Consider the following 26,635-nt stretch of genomic DNA (forward strand, 5'->3'; position numbering starts at 1 on the left):
TTCAGTTTATAAACTGTCTTCACAGACCAAGTTCCAGCACAGTTTCAACAACAAAGTTGTGTCCTGTTCTTCTGTTGATTTACAGAATTTGCTTGTGTAGCAGCGTTATAAAAAATTATTGTTTGTCTTATCTTTCATTTGTCAGCCTCAGGTGAATAGTTATCATGTGCGATAAATTCTTGTAATACATTGCAATACAGATGTTTCGTAAGCTCTAATTTGTTCAGCAACTGAGTACCAAAAGAAAATCTATGGCTACGATTTTTTTTAGTCAAAAAGGTCTGTTCAGTCACTTTGCTTAGTAGACGTGAGTGCACACATGAAAGTTTCTTTTTTGTTTCTCTCTCTCTCTCCCCAGTGACTCTCCAAATTTTGCAATTCAAATTTTTCGGATCCCAGGGTGCTGAAAATGTGTCTTCTGAAGCAAGGTAGCGCATGAAATAAAGATGAGGCAGAAGTGTGTGATCTAATTGATGCTAAACATTACTTTGACATTTCTAGATTACACAGCTTCACTGAGACTCATAATTCACAGTTCCCCCATGTGAATTTTAAATTCCTACACTATCAAACGTATACTAGTTGGACTATATGCCATGAATTTCAACTTGAAATTGACGTCTTTCCACTTTGAAAATAACGGCATGCATATACTTGTCAGCGTCAATGTTTATGGAGGTGGCCTGTCTTTTTAGTGTTTTGTGATGGTTGAAGGGAGAGAAATTTGTTTTTTTACAGTGCACTGTAAATTGTAAAATTCATCTTGTCTGTAGAATGGTGTGTCAGATCGGTACTTTCTGGTGTTAACTCAAGGACATTACCAAGGTATAATTTTGAATAAAGGAGTAGATGTGTGGAGACAGGCTGTCATGCATATTTCAAAAGATGATGTCATAGACCTGCCTCTTCTCTCCTCATGTGGAAACGCAGTTTTTCAGGTTACAGCCATGATGTAAATTCTCAGACGAAGAACTGCATCTCCATTCTAGTCTTGTGATGTCATCTACATGATCTGGCCGCCTCTTTTTTAACTTCCTTGAGAGATTCAAGGACTTTCTGGGGTTTGTATGGGTACTTTGATGTTCCTCTGGCTTGAGTGGTATTTTTTTTATCACTTTCACCTCCAACAGAAAAACACTGAAACATATCGATTGTAGCAGGCGAAATTCACAGGAAACTTTATAAAAGATAATTTTTGCTCCACACTACTTTTTTGTCCGTACAAGTGTACATTTCTTCTTTTATGAAATACTAAATACTATTAAAACTGCTGAATATCTTGATCAAATTTAATTTTCTGATAAGTCGTATTAGGTATTCTAATTACTCAAATTTTCATACATTCTGTGAGAAAATCAAATCTATACCTTTCACAAATTCAATCACCATAGTTGTCCAGAAGCATTCCTTGGCTTGATGTACAGTGTGCTTTTGAAATTTTATTGCAGAAATACTTATTTCAGAACTGATCAGTTCTCTCCCGAAGATAGTATCCCGAAGATGAGTCAAGCCTCAGTTAAGGTCACTTGGTGTTCACAAGATGCCACATTTAGAGTTCATACTGAACCCATCTCACAGCATTCCTCACCCTGACTGCAGTTGACTGACCCATGTATACAGTACATGAATGATTCTAGGACACTGGGTGAAAAAGGATGAAAGATATTGTGGCCAGAAACACAGTCATTCCTCTTTCCTCTCACCTGTGGAAGCTGACACCCATGATGCTTGTTTTCAATCCACCACCGCAAAGCTTAAAATTACAAATAGATAGGTCAGTGTACAGTTACGTATAAACACTGAATAGCATGAGAGAGATCATCAAATATGAAAGAGACAGATAGCGACAATTCCAGTAACATGTGTCAACATGGATCTAGTGTTTCCAACATCTGTGAAAGGATTACCTTGTGTTTGGGTTTTCAATTTGCCATCGAGTGCCTCGCTTGGAATAACAATCTGTTTGAACCAAGCGAGGAGGTTGTTTGTGAAGCACTCGGCTATCCAACAGCTATACTGTGTATTTGTATGACATTTAAATACATGTACAGCTTGTTGATCAGGTCTAACCTGGTGATGCCTACCGTCATCAAATAAAATGTGTATCAATTCATGAAGAAAACATTTTTAAGTTTATACAGAAAGCATATTACCCATGTTTTAGATTAAAGTTTTTGTCCAGTAATCACGACAGTACATCCTTATGAAAATCATTCATTTGCACTGACTTACATTTTCTCATAATAACACTCCAACTATTTCATTTCAAGACATTTGACATTTTGAGATTTATTCGGCACTCTCATTCTGATGTATTCTGTGTATGGCTGCTTCAGTTTTCCTTGAGAAGTGATGCAGCAACCGTAGTGTCTTCAGCATCCCTTTTCTATTTTCAACGAAAAAAAATTGAAAAGTGGATGATAAGAGACCGATTCAGCCCACACATTACCTTGGTTGCCATGGCAATGACCACGGTCACATGAAATTTATGATGGGAAAAACCTACAATCAGGTGATACAGTATTTCTGTGAGTGACAAAAACCATTAAAATGTGGAGTAAACAGTGGACTCCTATCAAAACCCCCTTTACTGGCAATTTAACATGCTGCTGAAGGACAGTTCAATAGAGAAATTTCCTTTCCGATTTAAGCTTCTGTGTGTGAAGAGTGACGTTAGCATGGTCTGATTTATCTGTGAATTACAAGGCCACAGCAATCTCATGCAAACATTTTTTACAGAGCTATTTTTACTGTTCCTGAGCATTGATATCTGATTGATGGAACTTCTGAGGCTTTCAGTAGCAAGGGCAAGCAGCTTTGATGCCATCGTTTGGGCTATTGTAGGCTTTAAAACCCCTGCTACCTCTTTCCCAATAATCTGCAAATATATATGGTGAATGTTTGGGTTACACCTAAGTATGAATATGACGGGATGATAAACATTTACCTTTCAACTATTCAGGATATTCTTTGCCAATAATCAAGGAAGAAACCTTTCTCAATCTTTGCTAATATACCATCCAAGAATGTGTGTTCAAAGAAGTTAGGTTAATATTTACATTTTAGAAATCTGTTTTACTAATTACAACGTTGTTTTGGGGCTTGCAAATTGTATGAATGCCTTGTAAGAAAAATTATTTTGAAGACAGAATGTAGCGTTGTTCTTTTGAGTACTTTCCTAATTTTAATAATCAATTGCAGATTCCTCGCAAGCTCAGTCATTTTGAAGGTACAAGTATCAACCCTTTGAGCACTGCAATTTTTCCCACCAAATTATAGTGTGCAACATTTTGCCACTTTTGTGAATTTTTCTGTAATTTTTTGACAATTTTGGATCAAATGAACATCACACTTTATTGGCTTCAGCTTTTTATCAAAATTTTGGCAAAAATAAGAAAAAAATTGACTGGTCTATATTTTGATATAGGCTACAAAACTTGACTTTGGCACTCAAAGGGTTTAGGCTGATGGTAGAATACTTTATTCTTCTAAGATATACTTCAATCCTCATTTTTGCAATCAATTGGCAAGTCACAGATTTTCCACACAAATTCAAGTTTAGTCATCAGTTCCATCGCCCCAGTGCATGGTTACCGGTCAAAATTTTCCGGTTGAAGTTTCTCATGCCCAGTTATCAAGGACTTGCCCCTTGCAATCCAAATGAACCCCCTCCAGTAGTTCTGTTCTGTTTCAATGTTTGGTAGGATGAGTTCCTCCATTCTGCATCACCAGTAGTTTGTGTAGTTTGGAAATATTATAACACTTACTGTAATAAAATAGTCATTTGTTTGTCAGTTTGTAATAGTTCGAGGGATTCAAAGGCATAACACAGGCACTGGAGAAACTTCAGTATTTTGAAGTGAGGATGAAATGAGAGAGTCATAGTGGTACCACTGTCAGAGAATACACAAAGTAGAAAAAATCAAAGGCTAGCTTGAATGTCATTGCAATGTTGCTGTTTAGTTATGTCCGATTTGTGTATTTTTATGATGACACCCAGCAAAATTCAAAGAGATCCATGTACTGTTCCGTTGTACTGTCACACAGGTAGGCTTGCTGTGCCAAATTTAAGTATGCTTATCATGTGTGAATTTGAAGTCTCCGTTCCAGACAACGCCATTGTGGCTGTGAAGATGGCTGGACATGCGACAACCGCACATGCCACAAATTATCACTATAAAAACTTGACAGCTGCTGACAGCTGGGTCCTGTCAGCTCCTTGAAATTCTTTCAGGAATCATCAACAAGCTGTCGTAAAATAGAATGACCTCTTTAGATTTCACAAACAGGTGGTTATTACGGAACTGGTAAAACTAGGTGCATACATATTTGTGTTATTGGTATTACAAAGTAGTCAAAGATTTCAACTATTATTGATATCAGTATTGCAGCAATATTAGCAAATCACACTGAGTAGTATGCGTTCTCTTTTATGATAAAATGAAGTTTTACAGAGGATCGGTGCACCATGAGAAGTAAGCTACAGTACTAGACCATAAAAAGCTGTATTGCTGTATCAGCAACGTTGAATTGAAACCTGCTTGTTCAGGCTTTTTTAATGGCCGTAATCAATCAAAACTCTACATTTTGGCTCATTGGGTAGAGGGCATTATATTGCATAGCAGCTCTCAAATGAACTGAGCATTTTTTTCAGCTCTGTGTTGAATTTTAAAATCCAGTGCAGGGACCCCTTTGAAGAGGAATGGCTTTGTATGTAGTCTGTTTCAAAGAGATGATAACACCCTCGACAACAAAGGTATAAATTCCCCCTATAATTTGTCTGAATTGTTTTCTGTGGATGATTACATAATCTGATTAAAAAAAAGGAACTCGTTTGAATCAAAGGTTCCAAATTTGTCAGGAATTTCTTGAAGTTCAGTAAATTTGTGAGTGTATGTGTATGTGTGTGAGAGAGAGTGTGTGTGTGTGTGTGTGTGTGTGTGAGAGAGAGAGAGAGAGATAGAGAGAGAGAGAGAGAGAGAGAGAGAGAGAGAGAGAGAGAGAGAGAGAGAGAGATGGTGTAATTAGTCACAGTTTACCTTTCAGGGGCCCATCATCGTGGTGTGGAGTATTTCTGTCTCAAAGTGCAGCATTAAAAGGATTTTAATACTCAACCATTATCTGCAGCTGTGCTATGGTCATTAGATATTTTACCAATTTCACATTGGTGTTCTCACACTCAAGTTTGTTTTGTATAATGTGTTTTTGGGCCATTTTGATATTTGAATGATAGGCTTATACGGTATATGTATGCTAAACAGATCTCAGGTTTCTGTTGGGGGACAGCCAATCATTTGCTCTAAAAATGTCAAATGACCACAGCTCACAGGTATCAGATGACCAATCGGAATTTGTCAAAATCTGAAGGTACTCAAATAGTGATGCATGTGAATGTGTCTGTGAATGAGACAGTGCGTATTTGTGTACAGACACCAGTATGTACATATCATGCCACAGGATTTAAATCTGACCACTCATGGTGACTTTTGATGTATTTTCCCAGAATCTTAGATCTAGAAAAATACAATGTCTTGTTTGGCTCCTAAAACCATTCTGAAATGCCTAGTATTTTTAAGTAGCCGCTTTGCGTGTAGCATCCTATGTTGTAACAACTGAATTTAGGTCTGGCCTAGAAGATTTCATATTGTGCATCATGCCTGTGTGTTTACAAGGCCAATACCCTGTCTTTCACTATGAATGAGGAGAATGAGAAATGTTACCTTGTTTTATATATAGAACAAAATAAATGAAAACAGCAATGTTAACCATGAATATTGATAATATTTACATGTATATTAAACTGTTCTTCATGTTTTCATGATGCATGCAGTGCAGTGAATCACACTGTAAATTTTGATCAACAGACAGAAATAAAGGACAAATCTGGCTTGGCAGTAATGATGTAAGAAATACCATTTTGGATAGCACTCTCTTAACAAATGTGATCCCACCTCTTTAAATCCTCATCAGACACGAATTGCATTCATTAATAGCGCTGATATCAAGACTCATTGTTTTCTCTACAGCGTTTATTAATTGTTCATTAATTGTTCGGCGGTCTTCATAAAAGATTAGTACTTAAAAATTCATTAGCATTTCAAAGGGAGGTTCTAAATTCCCCCGTTGATGACATTGGTAGTGCTCATCAAACACAGTCCTGCACAGTGCTCTTGGAATAGTGTGAACAGTATGGTCTATGTGCACCCCAGTGAAAATCCATGCATGTTCAATTGACTGTGGCCCCAGACCGATTGCAGTATTCACCTGTTTTGAGACAAGCGCAGGTTGGTTAAATCTTCTTCATGCATGATCAATCAGGGTTCCTATTGTGTGAGGCAAGGTTTCTGAACAATTATGTATTGGAATAGTCTAGTCTAGATGGTATGTAATAACACTTTATTCTATGCTGAGAGTCCAAACAAGCAGTAGGCAGGACAGAAACCGGAATGACCATTGCAATAGAGCTCACATTCTTCTCTTAGTTTTACTCTGAATTCAAATTCTACATCCAGGCCATTGTTTGCCAGTGCACATGCTTTGCACAAGGTAGTTTGGAATTGCCTATGTTTCTAACAAAGTTTAGAATATAACTAGGAGCTTTCAAGCACAACTGCTCACCAGTTTTTTGTGAGTATTGAATCGCACAGATTACAAACATGCATGTAGTAGCACTCGGAGAGGCGTGGTTGACTTAAAAATAAACTTAGAAAGCTTCAAATATAAACTGCAAATCATTTAGAAACAGTTAAAGTTGTCATTTCCTAATGTACCTTGATTTTCAATGAACTTATAAATGAAATCAGAACTGCAATTATAATGGTGTTTTTAATGGGAATTTAGGTTCTTTTCCAGGATTTTGACAGCTATTTACCTTTTTCTGTAAAACGAATCTAATATAAATAATTTAAGGAAGAGAAAATGTGTAAAATTCATAAAGTTCAGTGGATTGGAACATGGAGGGAGATAGTCTGGTGACTATCATGGGTGGATAGATCTGTGTATGTTGGTACATACAGAGATAAAATTGAAGGCATTACATTACTGTAGGCAATCTGGTTACCTACGTTTCAATTACTGAATCAACCCATGATATATAGAGATTTATTCTGACCCTGGAAATGCGTGCCTTGCATTTGTAAATCCGGGGGAAAAAAGTATATGGATATAATGGAAACCATCAATGCGAATGACAATTAGTAATATCTGACAATGAGTGGGCGTTATGAGAGGTGAGATGGAAACTGCATATTTTATAACGAGAGCTTGCCACGAACAGGGCCCCCAGCTTCAGTAGGAAATCTGGTTTTGTGGGATTTTAGAGCTGGGAAAAAATTTGTACTTCTCTCTCTCTCAATTCTCTGGGCATGTTGATGCAGCAAAGCATTGTGCCATGTAACAAGAAATCTAGAATTTCCTCAACTGTGAATGGTTAATGACAACACAGAATTGTCGGACTTCCTGTTTGTGATCCATGAGTCTAAAATAAATGTCCCACTGACTCAGTATCAAATGTCTGTAGGAACAAGGATGTGTTCGGGGACCCGTTATAAACTCCTTGGTTCATCGACAATTACCTTTGACCCTTCATGACCTTATACATAACAGAGTTCATCTCCATGCTCAAAGTGGCATCCATGTTGCCCATAGCAGGTATTGGTGGTAGCGAGAAGTTAGAGAATGGGTTTCCTGAATCTCTCAGACACCTATGTTGATGTGGATGAGCAAGTAGTCAGACCCGAAAATTGAAAATGTTGGCTGTGATATGTGCATGTATACTCTTTACTCTTGTGTGGATGTAGGTAAAATTTACTGAAATGGGAGTCAAAATAAATGTGTGCCCAGAAGGTACTTCCTTTGCAGATCTTAGTGTTTATCTAGAGGACAGTTGATGCAGTTAGTCTCGAAGTCATTTGCCAAATATCAATGAAAAGCTACCAAAATTTTACAGATAATGACAATTTTCTTTGAGTGATACCGTGTAAACCCACATTTGACTTTGCAATCAGATGGTGTTTTGAGTCAGAATAAATTTTTCGGACACAAAAACCAGTACTTTTTATTATCGGAATTTAACATGCAGCACAATATACGTGTACACCTTAGATGTGCAAGAGGAGAAAATCTAGGGCTAATCATTATTCATGGAGTTGCCAAAGGATACTTAATTGCCAAGATGCACTAGAAAAGAAGAGGATTTATGGAGAACACAAGGAAAGTCAGGATCTTCAGATGTTGACTTATACTCGGGGTCAGAATAAGATGAACAATCAGAATTCCAACCGTGGACTTGCATTTTAATGAACCCTTTTATCTGTTTTCTTGCATCAAGCCCATGCCTCTCATCAAGATTTGACAGAAAGGACTTGAATTGTGTGGGTGTCGGTGTGCTGCATCTCTCTTCTCTGAGATGGGCATTTTTTATCTCATCTGCCCGGTGAAAGGTTGAGGAGCCCAATTTGACTTGGCATTGATCGATAAGACAAGGGCAAGGCGAGGTTTGTTGCAAAAGTTCATCAACAAAAATATGACGGGTGCACTTCAGCAGCAGTGGGAATTGTTCAGCTAGCTATTATGATTAGAATACAAGTGATTTATCACAGTGATGCACTGTACAATTTACAAGTTGCATAAATTTTTTTCAAAGATGAAATGTTTAATTCCCATATCTACAGAGTTTTCCTTTTAATGGCTATGTATTAAAAAGCTCTGTATTGGGATGTGATACGATGATGCCATTTGATGTGGTGATGATTTCAAAGTTAAATTAAATTTTGATTTATTCATTAATTTTTTGATTAATTACAATATGTCTCTGCTAAAGCAAATTTGACTCTGCTTTTCTAATTGCAGTCTCATGATATGATGAATCTAATGACAACACGTGAGTAGAACGTTCTATTAGTACTGTTCATACAGTCACATGTTTATCAAACCCTAGGCAGGTTACCTCGGTTAATTTGGAGTTATCTGCTGCTGGATTTACTCAAGCAGTTTTCACTGCCAAAAAACTGACCAGAAAGCTCCAAGGGCAGCACATGTATTGCACTGTAGCAATATCATGTCAGCACTTATCAATATATTCCGAGTCTGACGCTCTTTGGTTGAATATTGTTTCAACACGTACATGTGCCAACTTTTCATGGAGTATGGTCGGGACACGTGATACTTTGCAAAGTGACAGTTATATGAGGCTTAGAATTAGGACATGCATACTTTGTTATTTATGTTTAACTGTGGTTTTCAATTTAAGAATGTAAGGTATAATGAAGCCGATATAGTGCAGTGACTAGACTGTTATTCTGTAAAACTACAAGCTTACATATCAGAAGTACGGGCTTCACTGATATTATTTTTAAGTCTGGAGAAAGGGCGAAAGAGAAAAATAACGAGTGATGTTGAAGTCCTGTATGACAGTATGAGTTGTTCAGTGTCAATGCACTCAACTTTATAATTTGACGGGTATGAACAGCTGTGGTGATTTTGATGTGGGAGCACTTTTTACTGAGGCCCTTTTGGTATGTTTGTCACATGTAATAGACTCTTGTCTCGGCGACTGGTATTTCATGCAAGTAGCGTACATTGGCATAGCCATGTTTGCAATACCAAACTAGTTACAATGCGAAAGATGGCATGTTCCATATGTTAGGTCGCGTCGCACCAAGTAAGAGAACCAGAATATAAGACTGAAGTATTTTGAGATGAAAAGAATTAAAAGTGTTTGGCTTTCAGTTTGTGCAGAGATGGAAGATCACAAGAGTTACAGGGTGAAGTTGGTCGTTTACCATCACAGGGTTCAAAGGTTACAGTGTATGATATTACGACATGGAGTGTTAAGATGCTCTGTGTGTGTGTTTTGTAGCTGATGAAGTGTCATCTATTTCATTGAGGGTTCTGGATACGCAGGTGGGAAGAGACATTTGCTGAAGGTGATATATCTCTGTGGACAGTGTTAGTGAGTCTGATAATAGGTGTAATCAGAGAGTCCATGTCACGTCTAACACGCTCATCAATCTGCCAGACAGAGCAAAGTGGCATTCAGATTGAAGAGTTGGGTGGAGGGTCTGCCTTAAGCTGCAGGTGTGAGTATGTGTGCTGGCTTCTACCTGTAGCAGGCCTTGCTTCCCCAAGGTACAGTTAATACATGGTAATTTATGCACCGCCCTATCTCTGCACATATGTTCATGTTGTTTGAAATATGGACTGAACAAAAACTAGAAACAAGGAAAACTGTAAGGGGCGTGTCACTGTAATGGGAAAATGGCCAGGTTACTGACAGAGCACAAGAAGTGCTGTTTATAATCACATCAAAAGACATCAAACTGTATCTGGAAAATCATGATGCATGAGCACCTAAATGTTTCAAAATATGTGTCATCTGAAGGTATCATATTGATGGATTTGACAGTGTTGTGACGTGGTGATGCAGCCGTCAACTCTGGATAGTTCTGTCATAAAAATATCAAAGCATCAGCTACCTGAACCCTTTAACAGCGCTTTCTTCCGTGGTTTGCATTTTACTTTAAACGTAGTCAAGGTGAAGGCAGATATTTGCATGCTGGTTTTCATTTTGATTAAGTATTATAGTAAAAGAAACCCTGGAATATTGTTAACCATTTGGTCATCACGTGATTGACATTTAAATACAAAATGTGTGTTTGTAAGATACGTCATGGTTCACACAGGTGTTGAGGACAATTCTGCATAGCTTCTCAGGATTATTTACCTGCCCAGTAAATGTTACTGGTACATGTGGTAGTGATATTTCGTGTTAGATACTGGTTAACTCCCCCTAGGTCAATGAAAGTTCATATAAGAGAGCTGTGCATGTACATGTATGTATGTTTGTGTATTTTTCTAAAGATGAGTGATATCAGATACATCATGGAAAACAGCAAACTTTATCATTCATGTATTTTTCATTATGTCTAAGATTTATTTTCTTACGCATTTTTTACCGTTGTGAGTGCATTACTCTAATGGAAAAGAGTGGGATTAATTGGCGGTTGTAGGTCAAAAAGTTCACACCAGTACATGGGTGAAATTGTCAAAGTAAATCTGGAGAGGGAAGTTATTTTGGAACATTGTTGTGTACCTGTACAGTAATAAAACAATTTAGGCCATTTAGTTTAAATTGCCAAGCTGTATTGCTAGTTAGTTGCAGAGTGTTTTGGTCAAATTTGATAGCGGACTTTAGCGTGATAGGGGCACACTTTGGCCTTGACAATCTCCTTCGAAAATTGTGAAAGGATGCAATCTGTCTCATTGGGATTGAGGTCATGTCCATTTCAATGTAGAGTTAAATTGACGTGGGTTGGATAGGAAAGGGAGTGTCCGTGACTGTTGTAATGATGGAGTGGTAGCTTTCCTGGATTGTGAGACACCTTCAAATGTCGTTTCCAGTAATTGCCTTTCTGAATACGTAGCATGAAGGTATATCCTCACAACTAGAAGGCTGCATAATGTCTACCATAGACAACGGCACCTCACATGTGGCACCTGTCAGATAGTACAGTTGTTTTTCGGATCCAGCCTCCCTTGAAGGTCTTTTTTGTAAAGCTGTACTGGAAAGGATGTGAAATTCCAGATCAAGATGAGAGTAAGATTAGGATTAAATGAACAGACATCATTTTAGGAAGGCAGACTTCAGCCTCTTTTTAGCCAAAGGTTCCTCTCAACTGTATTCTCTATTTTTTTTAAATACTTTGCATCGTATACAGACTGATACTCAGTGTGAGCTAACTCTTTTGACTGTCAATCAATGAGCTTTGAGTTCCTCACTGTTGAAGCTACAGCTGGATAGCCCCATTGCTACAACTGTGCAGCCAAATTTATACATGTATCTTGGATGGAACCTCTCTATAGTTGTTGTGTAGTACGGTACCCTAAAACTTATTCTACAGTACACCAAAATTATAGAGAGGTTGTCTACTAAACTGACTTACAGTATACTGTGATGAGCCACCTCGGATCAACAGTCGTTGTCGTGTAAAGATTGCTGGGCATGGCAGAGTCTTACTATTTACATGCAAGGAAAATACACAGTAGTGTTATGCATTTTTGAAATGTCAGGCTTCATCGCCACTTAGCCTGGTTGTTGTGATACAACTGTGAGGAATTAGAATCCGTTACAACTTTGTAATCACCAGGTGAATATTTAACTCTATTGCTGGTTACGTCAGTTTCAGTCAGTTTATATGATCTTACTGAAGATGAAACCACATGTGGCTGACATGGTACGTACACTGTGTATAGAAGACTGGTAATGTTAATCTCTTTTCTGTCAATAGAGCAGATTCGAGATACCCATGAAAAGAAGCAGTGCTTTTTTGTGCGTTAAACCAGAGTATCATTTGCTCAACTGAGTTCCTTTTTTCCTTTCCATCGCTAAATCATTACTTCATATCAAATGACAGAACGAAATGCGAAAGCATGAAAGGCGGCAGACATACGGGCATGAAATGAGGATAGGTACAATGCATGAAATGAATCCGTCTGAGGAAATGACTCACAGGTCATGTCTGTGAAATGAAGTTCAGGACATTTTATCTTGCTGGTAATCTTGCAATTATAGAGATGAGACAGAGAGCCAATATACACATTTTTAGATCGTGAAAAGGTCTCTGCGGCATGACGCTGTATCAGTGTGCTTCGTTTGATGTCATTGTTCATTAACCGATGTGACAGGTATCTTTGTTTTCTTGATGAATGGCAATGCCAGATTTTGTCAAGTGTCATTGCTTTCTTCCCACAATGCTTGTTACATTGTACTTCAAATAAGAGAATGAGATAAACTGACAATTACTGATTTGGGCGGATTTTGGCATCAGACGTACATTGAACTGACTGTATTTGTTGTTTTGTTCATGTGTATCTGTACTTGTGTTATTTTTATGTCTGTGCTTCAGTCTCGCCATAGATGTTTCATGGCATTTAAAAGATATGGAGAACGAGAGAGAGAGCAGATTACGACAAGAAGCTGTGGCTTGACCTGTCTTTGCCTCTCACGAGGTCAAGTTGTTCCATATTGGTCAGCCGAGAGTCAACACAGGTGGTTGGCAATGTTGTTTGTTGTGATGTGTATAGGGTGACAGACACACTCACAAAGTCGTCGTCAGCAATCAGATGTTGTTGATATAATTTGTACGCCATACTGGCAACACATCCCTGAGCATACTTCTCTTGGTTTCATCAAAACCACATGGCGGTGTTTGTAATCATACGTTTGTTGCTAAATATAGCACCATGGATGCGATATTTGCTGCCGCTGACAGAAATTTGGACAAAGTTTGTCTGTAAAATTTTTTGTGCCTATATTTATTTCTCACTTGACCTGTGAGTTTTGCAGTTTTGATCCCAATATGAGAGTTATTAAACAATTTGAAAGTACCAATTGCACCATTTCTTTGATCGTAATTCAGAAAAGTCTTGACAAATATTTCTGATGATCTTTCGTTCTTTGGCATATTAATGACTGAGCTTTCGCATCATTACAAATAATACCTATTCCTCACATTATATTCACTTCTTAAACTATTGAACTGACTCCATTAAATGTGTAACTAATTTGCCCACAGGCGTATTCACGCAAGTAACAACATGAGTCGTAACGAATATTGCAAGAAACTAATGTGTGAGAATAGAGTTCTTGTATTGCCATAGATGCCTTTTTGAAGAAGAAATTACGTTGAGGGGTTTTCATTGCCAGTATTGAATTTTGAATTATGGGGATATATTGGTTGTCAATACATGAAAAGTTATGTTGCAGGCTGTTCATTAGATGTGCATAATGGCGTAGCACTATGCACAGTATCTGTGCTGACTGCTTGCGTTTTTGTAACGGTTAATTATTTTCATTCACGAGTTTGAAGAAACGGAGTTAAAATTTTTGTTGTCTGTTGATATTTTACAGAGGTGGTGAGCCGGTAGGACACTGTAACCATGGCAGCCGAACCGACTCACCGGAGGTCCAGTTTGGCTGCACAACACAGGAGCTCCGGGAGCTTATGAAACAAGGGCCGGGAAGGACTCGAAATCATCAAGGAGAAATATGGTGATGTCCATGAAATTTGCAACAGACTTCATACCTCACCACAGATGGTAAGCAACTTTCAGCATTGATCACATACTACATGTTCAGTCACTGTGAAGACAGATGTAAATTTAACGCGTTCCATTGAGATATGCTAAATGCTGTAGAGGCAAGCATAGCATGGATTGGAATTGACTCTTTTCTGGCCTCAATAATTCTAACCACCCTATGCCTGTAGCAAGTGGAATTTTCTTCAGGGCAAGTGCAAAGAAACATAATTTGAAATTCTGACAGACAAGTTACTTTTCTTTCCTTGTGCCATTAACCATGCAGGCAAAATTATTTTCAGCTGGTTCCTTGGGAAGGCTGCGTTTAAGGGCATGTGGATTTTACTACAAGACAAGACATTTAAATCCATTGTGCTAAAGTACTAGTGAACTTCAGCAAATTGTATTGAAGTGAGGTATGCATCGCGAAATTAGGCAGAAGTTCATGTCCAGCTGAGCAAAATGAAAGGTTCTGATAATGTTTCTTTGATAGCTGTGGTCGTTTAAATCATACATCGTTTGTTATCAAATAAATGTAATAAGGTGACTGCAGCTGTTGTTTTTCTCTTGTCATGTTAACGGTTTACACATTTTTTGAGTGAATTTTCAGACACGTCTCTTTACTTCAGAATTTAATATCAGCAAAGATTAACTTCACTGCACTCCTGCAAATAAGAAAAATATATCAAATTTTGACCAAAACTTGCACAGTGGTCTATAGCACGATAATATGCAAATCATTTCTTACAATACATTTTGATGAATCAAGCTGTCAATATACAAATATCCATTTGCCCTCACAGGCAGTGTACCTGGGAGCCAGGCATCTGTTTTGGAACCGTCATCTTCTACGTTAAATCATGAAAAATTAACAAGTTCCATCACTCCCAGAGGACAGTTTTGAAGCCGATACACTCATTCATGGCTCCTGAATCTACTGAAAGATGAAATGACTGTCTGTTTTGCTACAGTTCCGCATTATTTATGAATGTTTTACGTTTTGACAATGAAAGAGGCATAAAAAATGTAGGCTTTGATAGTGTGTACTTCCAATGCCTGGAGCACAACCAAAACAACTATCCTCTGTGACACTTTTAAAATATCACTTTGTAAATGTCGCCAAGGCTGCAGATTTACGCATTACAGACATTTAAATCCTTTCACATCTGGTGTTTCCTTCCCAGTGATTGGCAAATTTGACACATAGGTAATTTGGTACAAATTTTCAATAAATTATGCACACCATACCGGTATATGTACTGTGCATCACGGCACTTCAGCAAGCTTTATGTAACACTCTGTAATATGCAACTTGAGCTGTGATAACCTTTGCAAAAAAAACCCCATTTGTTTCTGTTGATCATTAGATTTACTGTAAGGCCCATTTGTCATGTTTAATATTCTGTCAGACAGTTGTTTCTCACAAATTTATCACTGTGAATTATTTTCGGCCGTGCATGAAAGCAACTTGCACTTTCCACTGAAATCACAAAGAAAAAACTTCATCGGTTACTGTGATTGGGTATTTACATGAGGAAAAACAATAGTCACACACCAAAATTTCTTTGAAAAACTAAAAAAAGAATTGCTTTCATTTGTGAAATGTCCTGTTGATGAAAATATGCAAGTAGTTAATATCAAGTCACATCTCTGCAAAGGCCTCCTTGCTTCTCAATTACCTTTGATCTGTCATTTATGGGGTTCACATCTAGGCCCAGGGCCGGCCAGAACTAATCCGGCAGAATGTGAGAAGATAAGCTAATCTTTTGTCCGCGTTCACATTACGTTCAACGCTGTCCTAGCCTAGATCATTTGGTAGCGTCTAGCCGACCGTTGACCTTATACAGGTCAAAATACATTCATCAGATACATTCCAGTTCCTACATAGAAAATCATGTCATCCAAAATCAACCTTCAAGGGCCTAATCAAAGGCGAAACATTAAGGTACATGAGGACATGTAACAATGAAGAAGACTTCAACAACAAAGTCAAAACATTTAATGAAAAGCTATTACTGCGAGAATATCCACAACAAGAAATATCAAACATCAATGCGGAAACAAATTACGCTACACACGAAGAACACATTTAAATCACAAACAACGCACAACAACAACACAAATAAATTGATATTTGCTACCAAATATAGTCCACACATCAAAACAAAAGACATCAAACAAGCACTCCTGAAGAACTGGAAGAAATAGAAAAAGACCAAACACTAAATAATTTATTCACGATGAAACCGATCATCCCTTACAAAAGAAATCCAAAATTGGCGACACACTCATAATGCACAAGTACACAATCTTAGAGAACGACCGAACACAATGAAACACAACAAACTGACCCAAACATAAGTATTCTAGCCTCCTTGCTAGACGAAGAAAACACTGACAATAATTAAGGAAACCGCTGCGAATATCCCTATATCGCAAATTAATTAGCAACAGTATTGCTAGTGCACCAGATCATCTTGCAGTTTGTTTATCGAAAACACTGCGGGGTGCGTATGCGGTGTCCCCTAGACAAAACACTATTGCAGAAGCCGTTCATATAGCGTGAACCACAGGCGCTCCTTAGCTGGGTAGTCTGCTAAGTAGATCGATTTTCGGATCGATCTATTGATCCCGTAGTCGATATACCCGCCACTGCAACCTAAATACTCACAAGGTGTGCAACACAATCACTCAAAAAACACACCACCCGATTTGTCAACTGGCCGTGCGCTCGCACAAAACATTCAGAACTACACTCCCATATACCTAGTTGGATCACAAATTTAACCATCTCCTCGAAAATCACGCCGATGAAGGTGTTACTCGCATCATCTTGAAGAAATCGGCCGAGTTTTGAGACCAAGCGCGGTGAAATACGGCCTGCAGAACGATTCTACCATATGACGTCATTTTTTCCACTGCTGATTGGTTCAACTATACTTAACCAGTGACGCCTTGCCGTGACCTTTGTTTTGGCCGTTGATTAGCCAATCAGTAGTGGAATAATTACATCATATGGTAGAATCGTTCTGCAGGCCACATTTCACTGCCGTTGGTCTTAACCACGGCCGATTTCTTCAAGATGATGCGAGTAACACCTCCATCGGCGTGATTTTCGAGGAGATGGTTAAATTTGTGATCCAACTAGGTATATGGGAGTGTAGTTCTGAATGTTTTGTGCGAGCGCACGGCCAGTTGACAAATCGGGTGGTGTGTTTTTTGAGTGATTGTGTTGCACACCTTGTGAGTATTTAGGTTGCAGTGGCGGGCATATCGACTATGGGATCAATAGATCGATCCGAAAATCGATCTACTTAGCAGACTACCCAGCTAAGGAGCGCCTGTGGCGTGAACGATGGTACATGAAAGGATTAACTTTTACAAGTAAAGTTACATTGCTTTTGCCAGTTTTTGTTGAATTGCTGTGGTAAATTCCATTGCCTAGGGAACATGTTGAAGCAACCAAATTCGACAGACTTTCCCTGAAGAAAAAGTGCAGGAGAGAAAACGATAGGTACTGTCATGACTTTGACTTCGTTTCGTTGTACAGGCGTTGTCATCATAAATGCCGTCATTACCACTGTCTCACAAAAACTGTAATTTGCGTCCGGCATTGAGGTGAAATCCGTATTTTTAACTTTTATTTTCATAAAGTGATCAGTTTACGTCGAGGTTTACAATGTGCGTAGTTTTTCTATATGATGTACAACATGAACCTTTTCACGTTTAACACCCATCGAGCGATATGTCATCTTACCTCAAGCATGTACTTCGACAATTTTCCATCAAACGGACGGCTTCCTTGAGTGAAATTCAAAGTCTCTAAATTTATAATCTCGTTTCGAAGAAACCGATTTGCCGACCGACCGCTTTAAAGTAGATGCGTATTCTTAGAGTGACAGTGAGAATAGACAGTTGTGTAAGTAACCCGTATTTTATCGGCCGTGCACCGATGTAGTTTCTAAAAAGTTACTACTTGTAAAACTTCCAGGCTTCGAGGTTCTGTTATCCGACATGTCGTAGCGAAATTCTGTGAGAACTACAAGTAATACAGACAAAAGTTTGGGTTTCTGACGGTTCCATGTATGAGCTGATTATCAAGTTGAAATTATTGTGTGGATAGTCGTTGCTGCTGGTCCGCGGCGTGGCGGGAATTTGTCACGTACAAACATTCTTCAACTGTCAGCCATATAAACCTCTGCCAGTTTTCATCGACGGCTTTCGTGGTTTCGAAGAAGACCTTTTTTTCTCGGATATATTTCTGACAACCTCGGCTTAGAGGCAAAGTCGATGTCGTCTCGTAGTACACCCTGTGCGAGTCTCGGCCTTGACATGACACAAGCAGACATACGTCACTGTTCAGTCACATTTATTTGGATGCGTCATACGGATAATATCATTATTCAGGGGGGGGGGGGGTTATCGGACTAAAGTGGGCACATAGTAGAGTTTTCTCAAGAAATATAAAACGGAAAAGGACAGTCATATCATAAATTTCAAAGAATGCTGAAATGCCATAGTTTTTAATCGTTAATCGATGGCAAAGTTCGTATTTTGACCTCAACGTATCCAATCGAGAAAGTAAACTTGGCATGACTCAAAGTTTGAAAATGTGTTGTCTTGTCTCCCGCGGCCTGGCATGGCCCGGAGGCACTGACGTTTCGTACTTCGAATTCTGAGAGCTATCAAATCGTCACGATCAGCGGACACGAAATTACTATTTTCAATTGTCATCACTGAAAAAATACAGAGAAATGAGAAAACACGGTGAGAAAAAGGCATTTCATCGATGCTGTTGATAACCTTCCTTTCGCTTCTGATCTACCCAGTGCAAAACTGGTACCTTTTCAAACCACTCATGACTCAGAACCCAACTCATTCCAACTGGCCCGATACAACCGGCCCGAATTCAATTTGTTGGGAAGGCAACGATAGCTTTTCCTGCAAACGTAGACAGACCTGCAGTGTGCACTGAAAGGAATAGTTGGCGACATCTTTTCGAAACTCTGAAATATAGCTAAAGAAGGAGCCATATCTCAGTCAGTACGGCCAAATCTAGCGTTCACACCGACTATGGGGACAGAGCATTTTCAAACGAAACAGAAATGTCAAGGAAAGGCGATGACTTATTTTCTAAAATTGAAGAAAATGCTTAAAATTTGGCTGTGTTAGTCAATCAAGCGAAATATTTTTGTTCCAATAAAATCAGTCTCGATTCTACCCTCTACTAGACTAAATCGACAACGGAGGGTGCATAGGTACGCGGTAGAACGTGTAAATCTCAAACAACGGGCGAATTGGTTTCGGGCGAGTTGATTCTTGGCTGTTCAAGTTGGAGAAAGTGCGAGTTAATTGTCATTCGTACAAAACGGTCAAGAAAACATTAGGAAAATAGGAAATCAATGACATTTACCGCAGACGTGGTGATACACATACATGTAGGCAAAAGCAATTTAACTTCATAGAACGGTGTTTTGATAAATAGACTGAAAGATGATCTGCCAAACTTCATGCACATAGCGATAGTGCTGCCAGCTAATCTCTTTGCGATGTAGGTATATTCCCAGCGGTTTCCCTAAGTATATTGGGGCTTGGGTGTACCAACAATTATCGCGAACCACGAACCACAAACAGTGAAACATAAATCTAAGGAGAGCAATCTCCAAAGAAAAGCGACTGAGGAAGAAACCACACACTGGTTTCGAAACGTAGCGTCAAAGGCCGGGGTCAAAGGATCACCCTGTCATTCGACAGCCAGATTACGGCTACGTCTCGCCATGGCTTATATCTACACCAATAGCCAAACACACAAAATCAAACACAAACACAGAGAACGAAAAAATAGTGTAGGCGATGTGTGCAGCCGCTTTCCCTTTATTACAAACGCTGTGAGATGATATTGTAGGCGATTCGATCCCTTGACGTGCCGTCCATCAGATTTTTCACCATATCTTCGTTCCAAATGCCTAAAAGACACTTGATTTCTTCCGTAGCCCAGTTGACTCCTCGACTCGCCATGTCTAAAATGATACTAAATCGTCGAATAGGTCAAAGACTACACTGCATGTCAACTACAGAGGGCGTCAACTGGGACCTGAGTCGGACAAAACGCGTTCACATACGCTGTTTACTGCTCGGCCAGAGACCTGGGTCGGCCACAAACCACCCCTCTCGACTAGGACAGAAATTGTCCGGACAGTGACCGGCCAGAAACGTTCACACCTGTTTTTTTGGTCGGCCACGAACCTGGCTAGGACAAGGGCCTAGTCTTTTTTGGCTAATGTGAACGGCCCTATTGTGTTGCAGCAGTTACTGTGTGTTGACATTGGGATTAGTGTCGTATTGAATGCCTTAGCTGTGACAATCCCTCTGTCTGAATGCCAGGATTATGTGCACTTTAGGGATGAGTGACTTCAGCCACAATAGCAAGTACGTTTGAAATCTGGAGAGCAGATATCACAGACGAACTCAAAAGTGGAATATCCAGACGCCATTGCAAGAATGTTTTGAATAGCTAGGCTGTTACACACACCATCTCACAATTCAGTCTATCAAGAATTTGTCCTGCTTAGGGGCCGTCAATAAAAGCTGACGCACAAGAAACGTAATTCCTTCATTTTACTTGAAACTCCCTCCCTCCCCCCGCAAAACGAAAGTTCTTATTCGAAATCAACTATGATGCTGTTTCTCACAAACCCACACACACCTCTGCGATCTGCACGCCCATGAAAAACACCGGAAGTTCACATTAATTACTAAACCTTCACTTTACGCGTTTCACTTTTTAAGACACAGAACATTTCAATGTATTTCGCATGTAGGAAAATGTTTCATGTATATGTTTCACGTTGAAAAAACTTACAAGTTTTATTTCACACTTATGTCTTTTCGTTGTCTTTTTTGTCTCAGTATTTTGTTGTCATTCTGTTCTCAAATATAGTATTGCAAGATACCAGTAGTATTGTGTTCTCGCTGCAAAGTCACACTTCGAAAACAATAGACGAAAATTCTGCGATTTTGACGCACTCAAAACGAAATGAGCTTTTACCCCCTTCCCCCCTAAACGAAAGAATTACGTTTGTCGTGCGTCAGCTTTTATTATCGACGGCCCCTTATCTCTGCGAGGAAGTTGAGCACTTGGCATTGCAGCATGATTTAGGGAGTAGTGGCAGAAATCGTATTTTAAAAAATACGAAAAAAATACTTTAAAATACATGTATATCAATAGTTAATGATGTCGCAGCTTTAACCACATAGCAAAGTGATGGCTTGGGGATCTTGTAGAACACAAGGAGACAGAAAGAGATATTACTCTGATTTTACACATTACACAATCCAGGATGGAATTTACATACTCTGGATTGATGCAATGGTATAACCCTTTCACCTTTTCAGAGGTCGGTACAGTCCCATAGCTTTCAATAGGATGGATGGACCCATATAACCTTGAAATGGGGAGAAGTGGAACAGAGAAATAATAAAATATAACGAAATCCCAATGGACTTCACATGAAAGCCAGTATCTATTGCCATAGCAACTGATTCTGCATGGATATTCTGATTATCTTACAGGTGTGTCTGCAAACAAAGCTGATTTGGAGTGGCGGAGACAGGTGTTTGGTGCCAATGTTATTCCAGCAAAACCACCCAAGAGCTTCCTAAGATTAGTTTGGGAGGCACTCCAAGACACAACTTTAATTATTTTAGAAATTGCTGCTATTATTTCATTAGGATTGAGCTTCTACCATCCCTCAGATGAGTCTCTAGGTAAGTAGCATTCAGATTTTAAATATTTCAAAATTCATTTTCATTGAAGTGATTCTGAACCACCTTATTGAGTTTTCTCCTAATGGATGACTCCATATGTTTCATCATAGAAGCAGACTTTGTCAGTCAGAGGTCAAAGGTCATGGGATACTACATGATACAGTTTGTACTCACAGGAGTGATAACCAGGTCATCTTATCATTGACATGATTGACACAATGATTGGCACACTGAGTAATTAGCTGGTAGTAGTATTTTCGAAGGGCGACAGTTGGATACCACAGCTTTGTCCAGTAGGAGAATACAAATACCCATCTCAGCAGTTGTTCTACAGTAACACTGAATCTTGGTACTCTAACATTGAAACTTTATGACTTTCCTTGACTGACAACCTAAGCTGTAGTTTAATGTTAGGGAGTGATTACAGTTTTGCAAACACACTGTTTTGGAAAGCATCCCCGGAGTACATACTGTAGTTAAAGTTGATAGAACTAGCAAGGAGAAAAAGTGGGTTTTTTCAGCGTGTTGATTCAAGTATGCTGACATAAAAATATCAGTAGAAATCACCACTAAAGATAACAGTTCAGTAGTTACAAGGTATTTAAGCCATGTTAAATAAAATTGGAGATATACTGGTACAGCAGACACTCACTCTGCAATAATTACTGTACACAGCAATTTTTTCACTGTGATACGTACAGTGTTATTTTACCTCTTAACGTTGAGCGGAGAGTTGAATTGTAGCCTTCAATATGAAACAAGAGGGTGAATTTGTCATGCTAGTTGGTTTGACTTTTAGAGAATTGTGTGACCAACAAATGTTTGGTAAGTTTCAATACCTAAAAAATCTTGAACTCGGAGGGGCAAGGATTCTAAGACCATTGACTGCACAAATTTTAAATCAAATTTATTCCATAGCTGAGTCATCGGTGGGGGTGTCTGAGATAGAGATGATGTATCGATCAATGTGAATGTGAACCAGGCACCAGCATTGTCTCAGCTTAACTCTCAGGATATGTGCATTTAAGTGGCTTCTTTGTAATTGCTTGGCTGAAGTGATGTTTTATTTTTAGATCAGAGAATGAAACTGGGTGTTCTGATCTGCTAAAGGTTGTTGTCGGCCATCCCAATGCCAATGCGTTACATGTCTTTGTAAGTCTTGATAGAGCATCAAAGCGGTCACATTGTCCTACCCAATTACCCAATAATCCAGCTTTCAGCCCAGAACACGGCACCAAATCTGTCTATTTGACAAACCATGTGAATTATAGAAACCAGACCATTTACCGAGACTCACTTGAAATGGGAAAGGCTTGTAATGATTGGTCTATTCAAACAGACCAGGTTTCTTTCAACTATTCGGTTTTTTGAAGTGTTCACAAGTGGCAGTTTTAATATGGCTAATGGCTAGATGTTTTGGAACACTTTTGTAAGTCTCATGAGTAAATGCATTTGAAGGAAGGTGAAAGGAAAGAATGTTTAATACTGCTCTCTGAGCCCAGGAGAAGGAAAATTTGCGGGGAGGAGTTGAATTATTCATGGTTTCATGAAATTTTCATCGGCATAGTTTTGATGGTGCTGTTAGTAACAGTGTTCGTTGTCATGAAGTAGCAGTATCTCTCACAAGTACAACTTCATACGCTTCTGTTACTATACTGTCATTTCTAAATTACACTTGGTACCTATACAACAATAACAACATTAATAACAATTGACAATACAACAACAACAATAAAAATAATGATGGTAATAATAATATTTGTAGTGATGTAGTGATTATGATGATGACCATGGCTAAGATGATGTTTCCCAATGTATTCTGACTCTCTGGGTGATCTGGTGAAAGTCAAGTAACAAAGCTGATCCTATAATCTGAAATGAAGTGATTCTGAGATCATAGATTGCATACAACTGATGATTGTCGTACCAATGAATAGGAATAAGTCAAACAGGCAGTGACATATGTATGTTAACATGTGCATGCACATAAAGACACACACAGATGAAGGCATGCAGACACACATGCACACAAAGACACACACACAGACACACTGACACGCACAGAAACCCTGCCAGGAACTAAGTGTATTTGTTTTTCTTCCCCTGCATTTCACAGAAACCGATCCAAGTGAATCAGAGTCCAGCTGGATAGAAGCTGTAGCTATCCTAGTGGCCGTCATTTTAGTAGTTTTTGTAACAGCTTTCAATGACTGGAATAAAGAAAGGAAGTTCCGAGGTCTGCAGGATAGGATAGAACAGGAACAGAAACTCAGCGTGGTACGAAATGGAATCGTAGAGCAAATTAATAACAAAGAAATTGTCGTAGGAGATGTATGTTTAGTTAAATACGGTAAGTCCATCAAATGTGTTTGTATAGAGACATGCAGTAGGGATCTTTTTTCTCGGAATATGGTGCTATAGTTTAGTAATGTTTTTCACCAGTAGACAAAATTGACCCATCAGTGCACTGGTTTCAATTGTCGTTTAATATATGATACTACTACATATGAAGTTAGTGATGTTAACATGTTGAATGTGTTCATTGCGAGCTCTCACAACAAGACAGTGCTTTTGTCGCATCACCACTGCAAGGACAAAGTTGGATGTGAGCACTGAAAAAGATTCAAATATCATGTGTTTTTAAAAGCAAGGAGAACATGGTTGTTGTTTCTCTCTTTCTCTCTGTTTCACCCATTTTAATACTTTCTATGGTGAATTTATAGAGCTTTTCTGTTTGATTGTTGTCTCCCTTCAGGTGATTTACTTCCTGCGGATGGCATCATCATCCAAAGCAATGATTTGAAATTAGATGAAAGTTCCCTGACAGGGGAGTCAGACCAGGTCAAAAAGGGCAAAGAGCGAGATCTCCATCTACTATCAGGTATGCATTCAACCAAAACTTTTCTAACTTTCACTCGCTGACTTTGCTTTGGTAGATGAAGAGTCTGTTAACACTACAAAGACCAAAATAAAGAAAAGTTGTTTGTTTTCCCCTCCTCCAGTGCATTGGTCTAGACTATCTTCAACAGCCTCATTTTTATGTTGGCTTTCATTGAAAAATTAAAACGTCAAAAGACGGCATTGTGCTGTGCACGGCAGAATGTGTCATATTATCTGCTGGATCAGTTCTGAAAAGTGAAGTTATCACTGTCATGATACATTATGTCAGAATTGCCACTACGTCTAAGCATTCCAATCTTTGGATTTCACGTTGGTAGTTGGATCGTGTTTGCTTAAAAAAAAACGAACAAAACTGAAAATAAAACAAACATTTCGCAGCAATATTTTTGTAGCAGACTTCTAATTCAGAGTCCTCATCCTAAGTGCCATTGCTGTAAGGTTAAAGATTGTAAAAACTAAAATATAAAAAAACTGGCAGGGCTTTTTGGCTTGTCTTTGCATTTTCTCTCTTGGTATTGCGCCAAGGTAACTTGATGTCGACAATTAGAACAACTGCCATGATTTATGTGACAGAGCGGTCCTCATGCGTCACAATTTTGCTGTCAGCCAAATGTGTTGTCTTATTGTTTTCGAAGAATGATGTTCAAATTGCTCCAGGCAATAAAATGTAAACAATCAGCAGACAGACTCTTTTAAAATAAAATGAAGAATGTTGATGGACATATTGATTATTGGATGTAGTTTTATTCTCTGCCCTGACTTTGATGTGTGGAAATGGGATTTATTAGGGGAAGAGACCCAACATCTGTGTGATTACATAAACTGTTGTTGATATAAATTTTCCATTAAGTGTGGAATTTTATTGAAAAACTAGATCAGTGGAAAGTGTGTTTGTTTTCTGTCCAGGTGTTTTCAGATTTCTTTGTTCACCTGTGCCAGCGGACTGTCTGACAGCCTCTTTGGTTAACAGTCTGAACCGACAGATTTATTGAAACTGCTGATGTTTTTTTCCCCCATTGAAGCAGAATATGACAGGATTTCATATTTAGTACTGAGTCAGCATTTATGAATGTTTACATTTTGACTGTGTAGTCTGATTGTACACACAATCACAGATTCATAAATTTGCGATTGTTGTTTTATGCTCGTCATCATCATGTCCAACAGCCAAAATCATTTCTTGGAAAGTTTTTCTACGTATGCTATTCTTAAATCTCTTTAGCTAGAACTTTTGATGTGCTTTCCGTCATCAATATTGTCTTTGTTAAAAAAAGTTTCTTGTTCTACTCTCAAAATCATCTCAAATACCTAGTATTCAGTTTATGAAAGTGGTCTGCATATGTGTAATGTTCCATATTTTTTTTGTGTGGGGACTTTGTTGTAGTCCTGATTAGACTTTATTAATCAACAATAAGATTTTGTATTTTACACAATGTGTCATGTGTGATGGGTGGATACATGTTACCATTTCAACATATTTCGGGGAGAAGGAGAAATCAAATGCGCTTGTTTTCTGGAGCGAGAATAATGAAATTTTACTGACACTGTTACAGCTACTGTCCCTTTAAATGAGAATTGATTTTAAGCTCGAGGAAGTAAAGTGAGATTGCTTCATCAGATATGTTGAAAAAATTTATGAATATAGCCACAACTATTATTATACACTGTTAATATCAATGAACAACGCTACAAAGACTATGTGGGAGTTAATGCTAAGTCTTTACCTTCAACAATCATAGTGTGGGATTGAGAGAATCTCCCGTAATAACCTCATCATTCGATGAATGCTTTTCATAATCATATTTCCTTTCTGTGTAGATGACCTCCATCACTGATAACTCTATTTCCCACACACTCTGTACCTATTGAAAAAATGTCATCAATACATTTA

At 38.5% G+C, this 26,635-nt stretch overlaps 1 protein-coding gene across 1 annotated transcript in view; it reads left to right on the forward strand.

The window, feature by feature from the left end:
* LOC139135325 (plasma membrane calcium-transporting ATPase 2-like) overlaps positions 1-26,635 on the forward strand; it is a 68,183-nt gene that overhangs the window by 13,492 nt on the left and 28,056 nt on the right. Inside the window, 6 exon segments of the mRNA XM_070702668.1 lie at positions 13,910-14,008; positions 14,010-14,083; positions 14,086-14,097; positions 21,649-21,843; positions 23,960-24,193; positions 24,599-24,724. Of these exon segments, the coding sequence (XP_070558769.1) occupies positions 13,910-14,008; positions 14,010-14,083; positions 14,086-14,097; positions 21,649-21,843; positions 23,960-24,193; positions 24,599-24,724 (740 nt within the window).

Source organism: Ptychodera flava, chromosome 6, assembly GCF_041260155.1.
Source record: "Ptychodera flava strain L36383 chromosome 6, AS_Pfla_20210202, whole genome shotgun sequence".
NCBI classification, from domain to species: domain Eukaryota; kingdom Metazoa; phylum Hemichordata; class Enteropneusta; family Ptychoderidae; genus Ptychodera; species Ptychodera flava.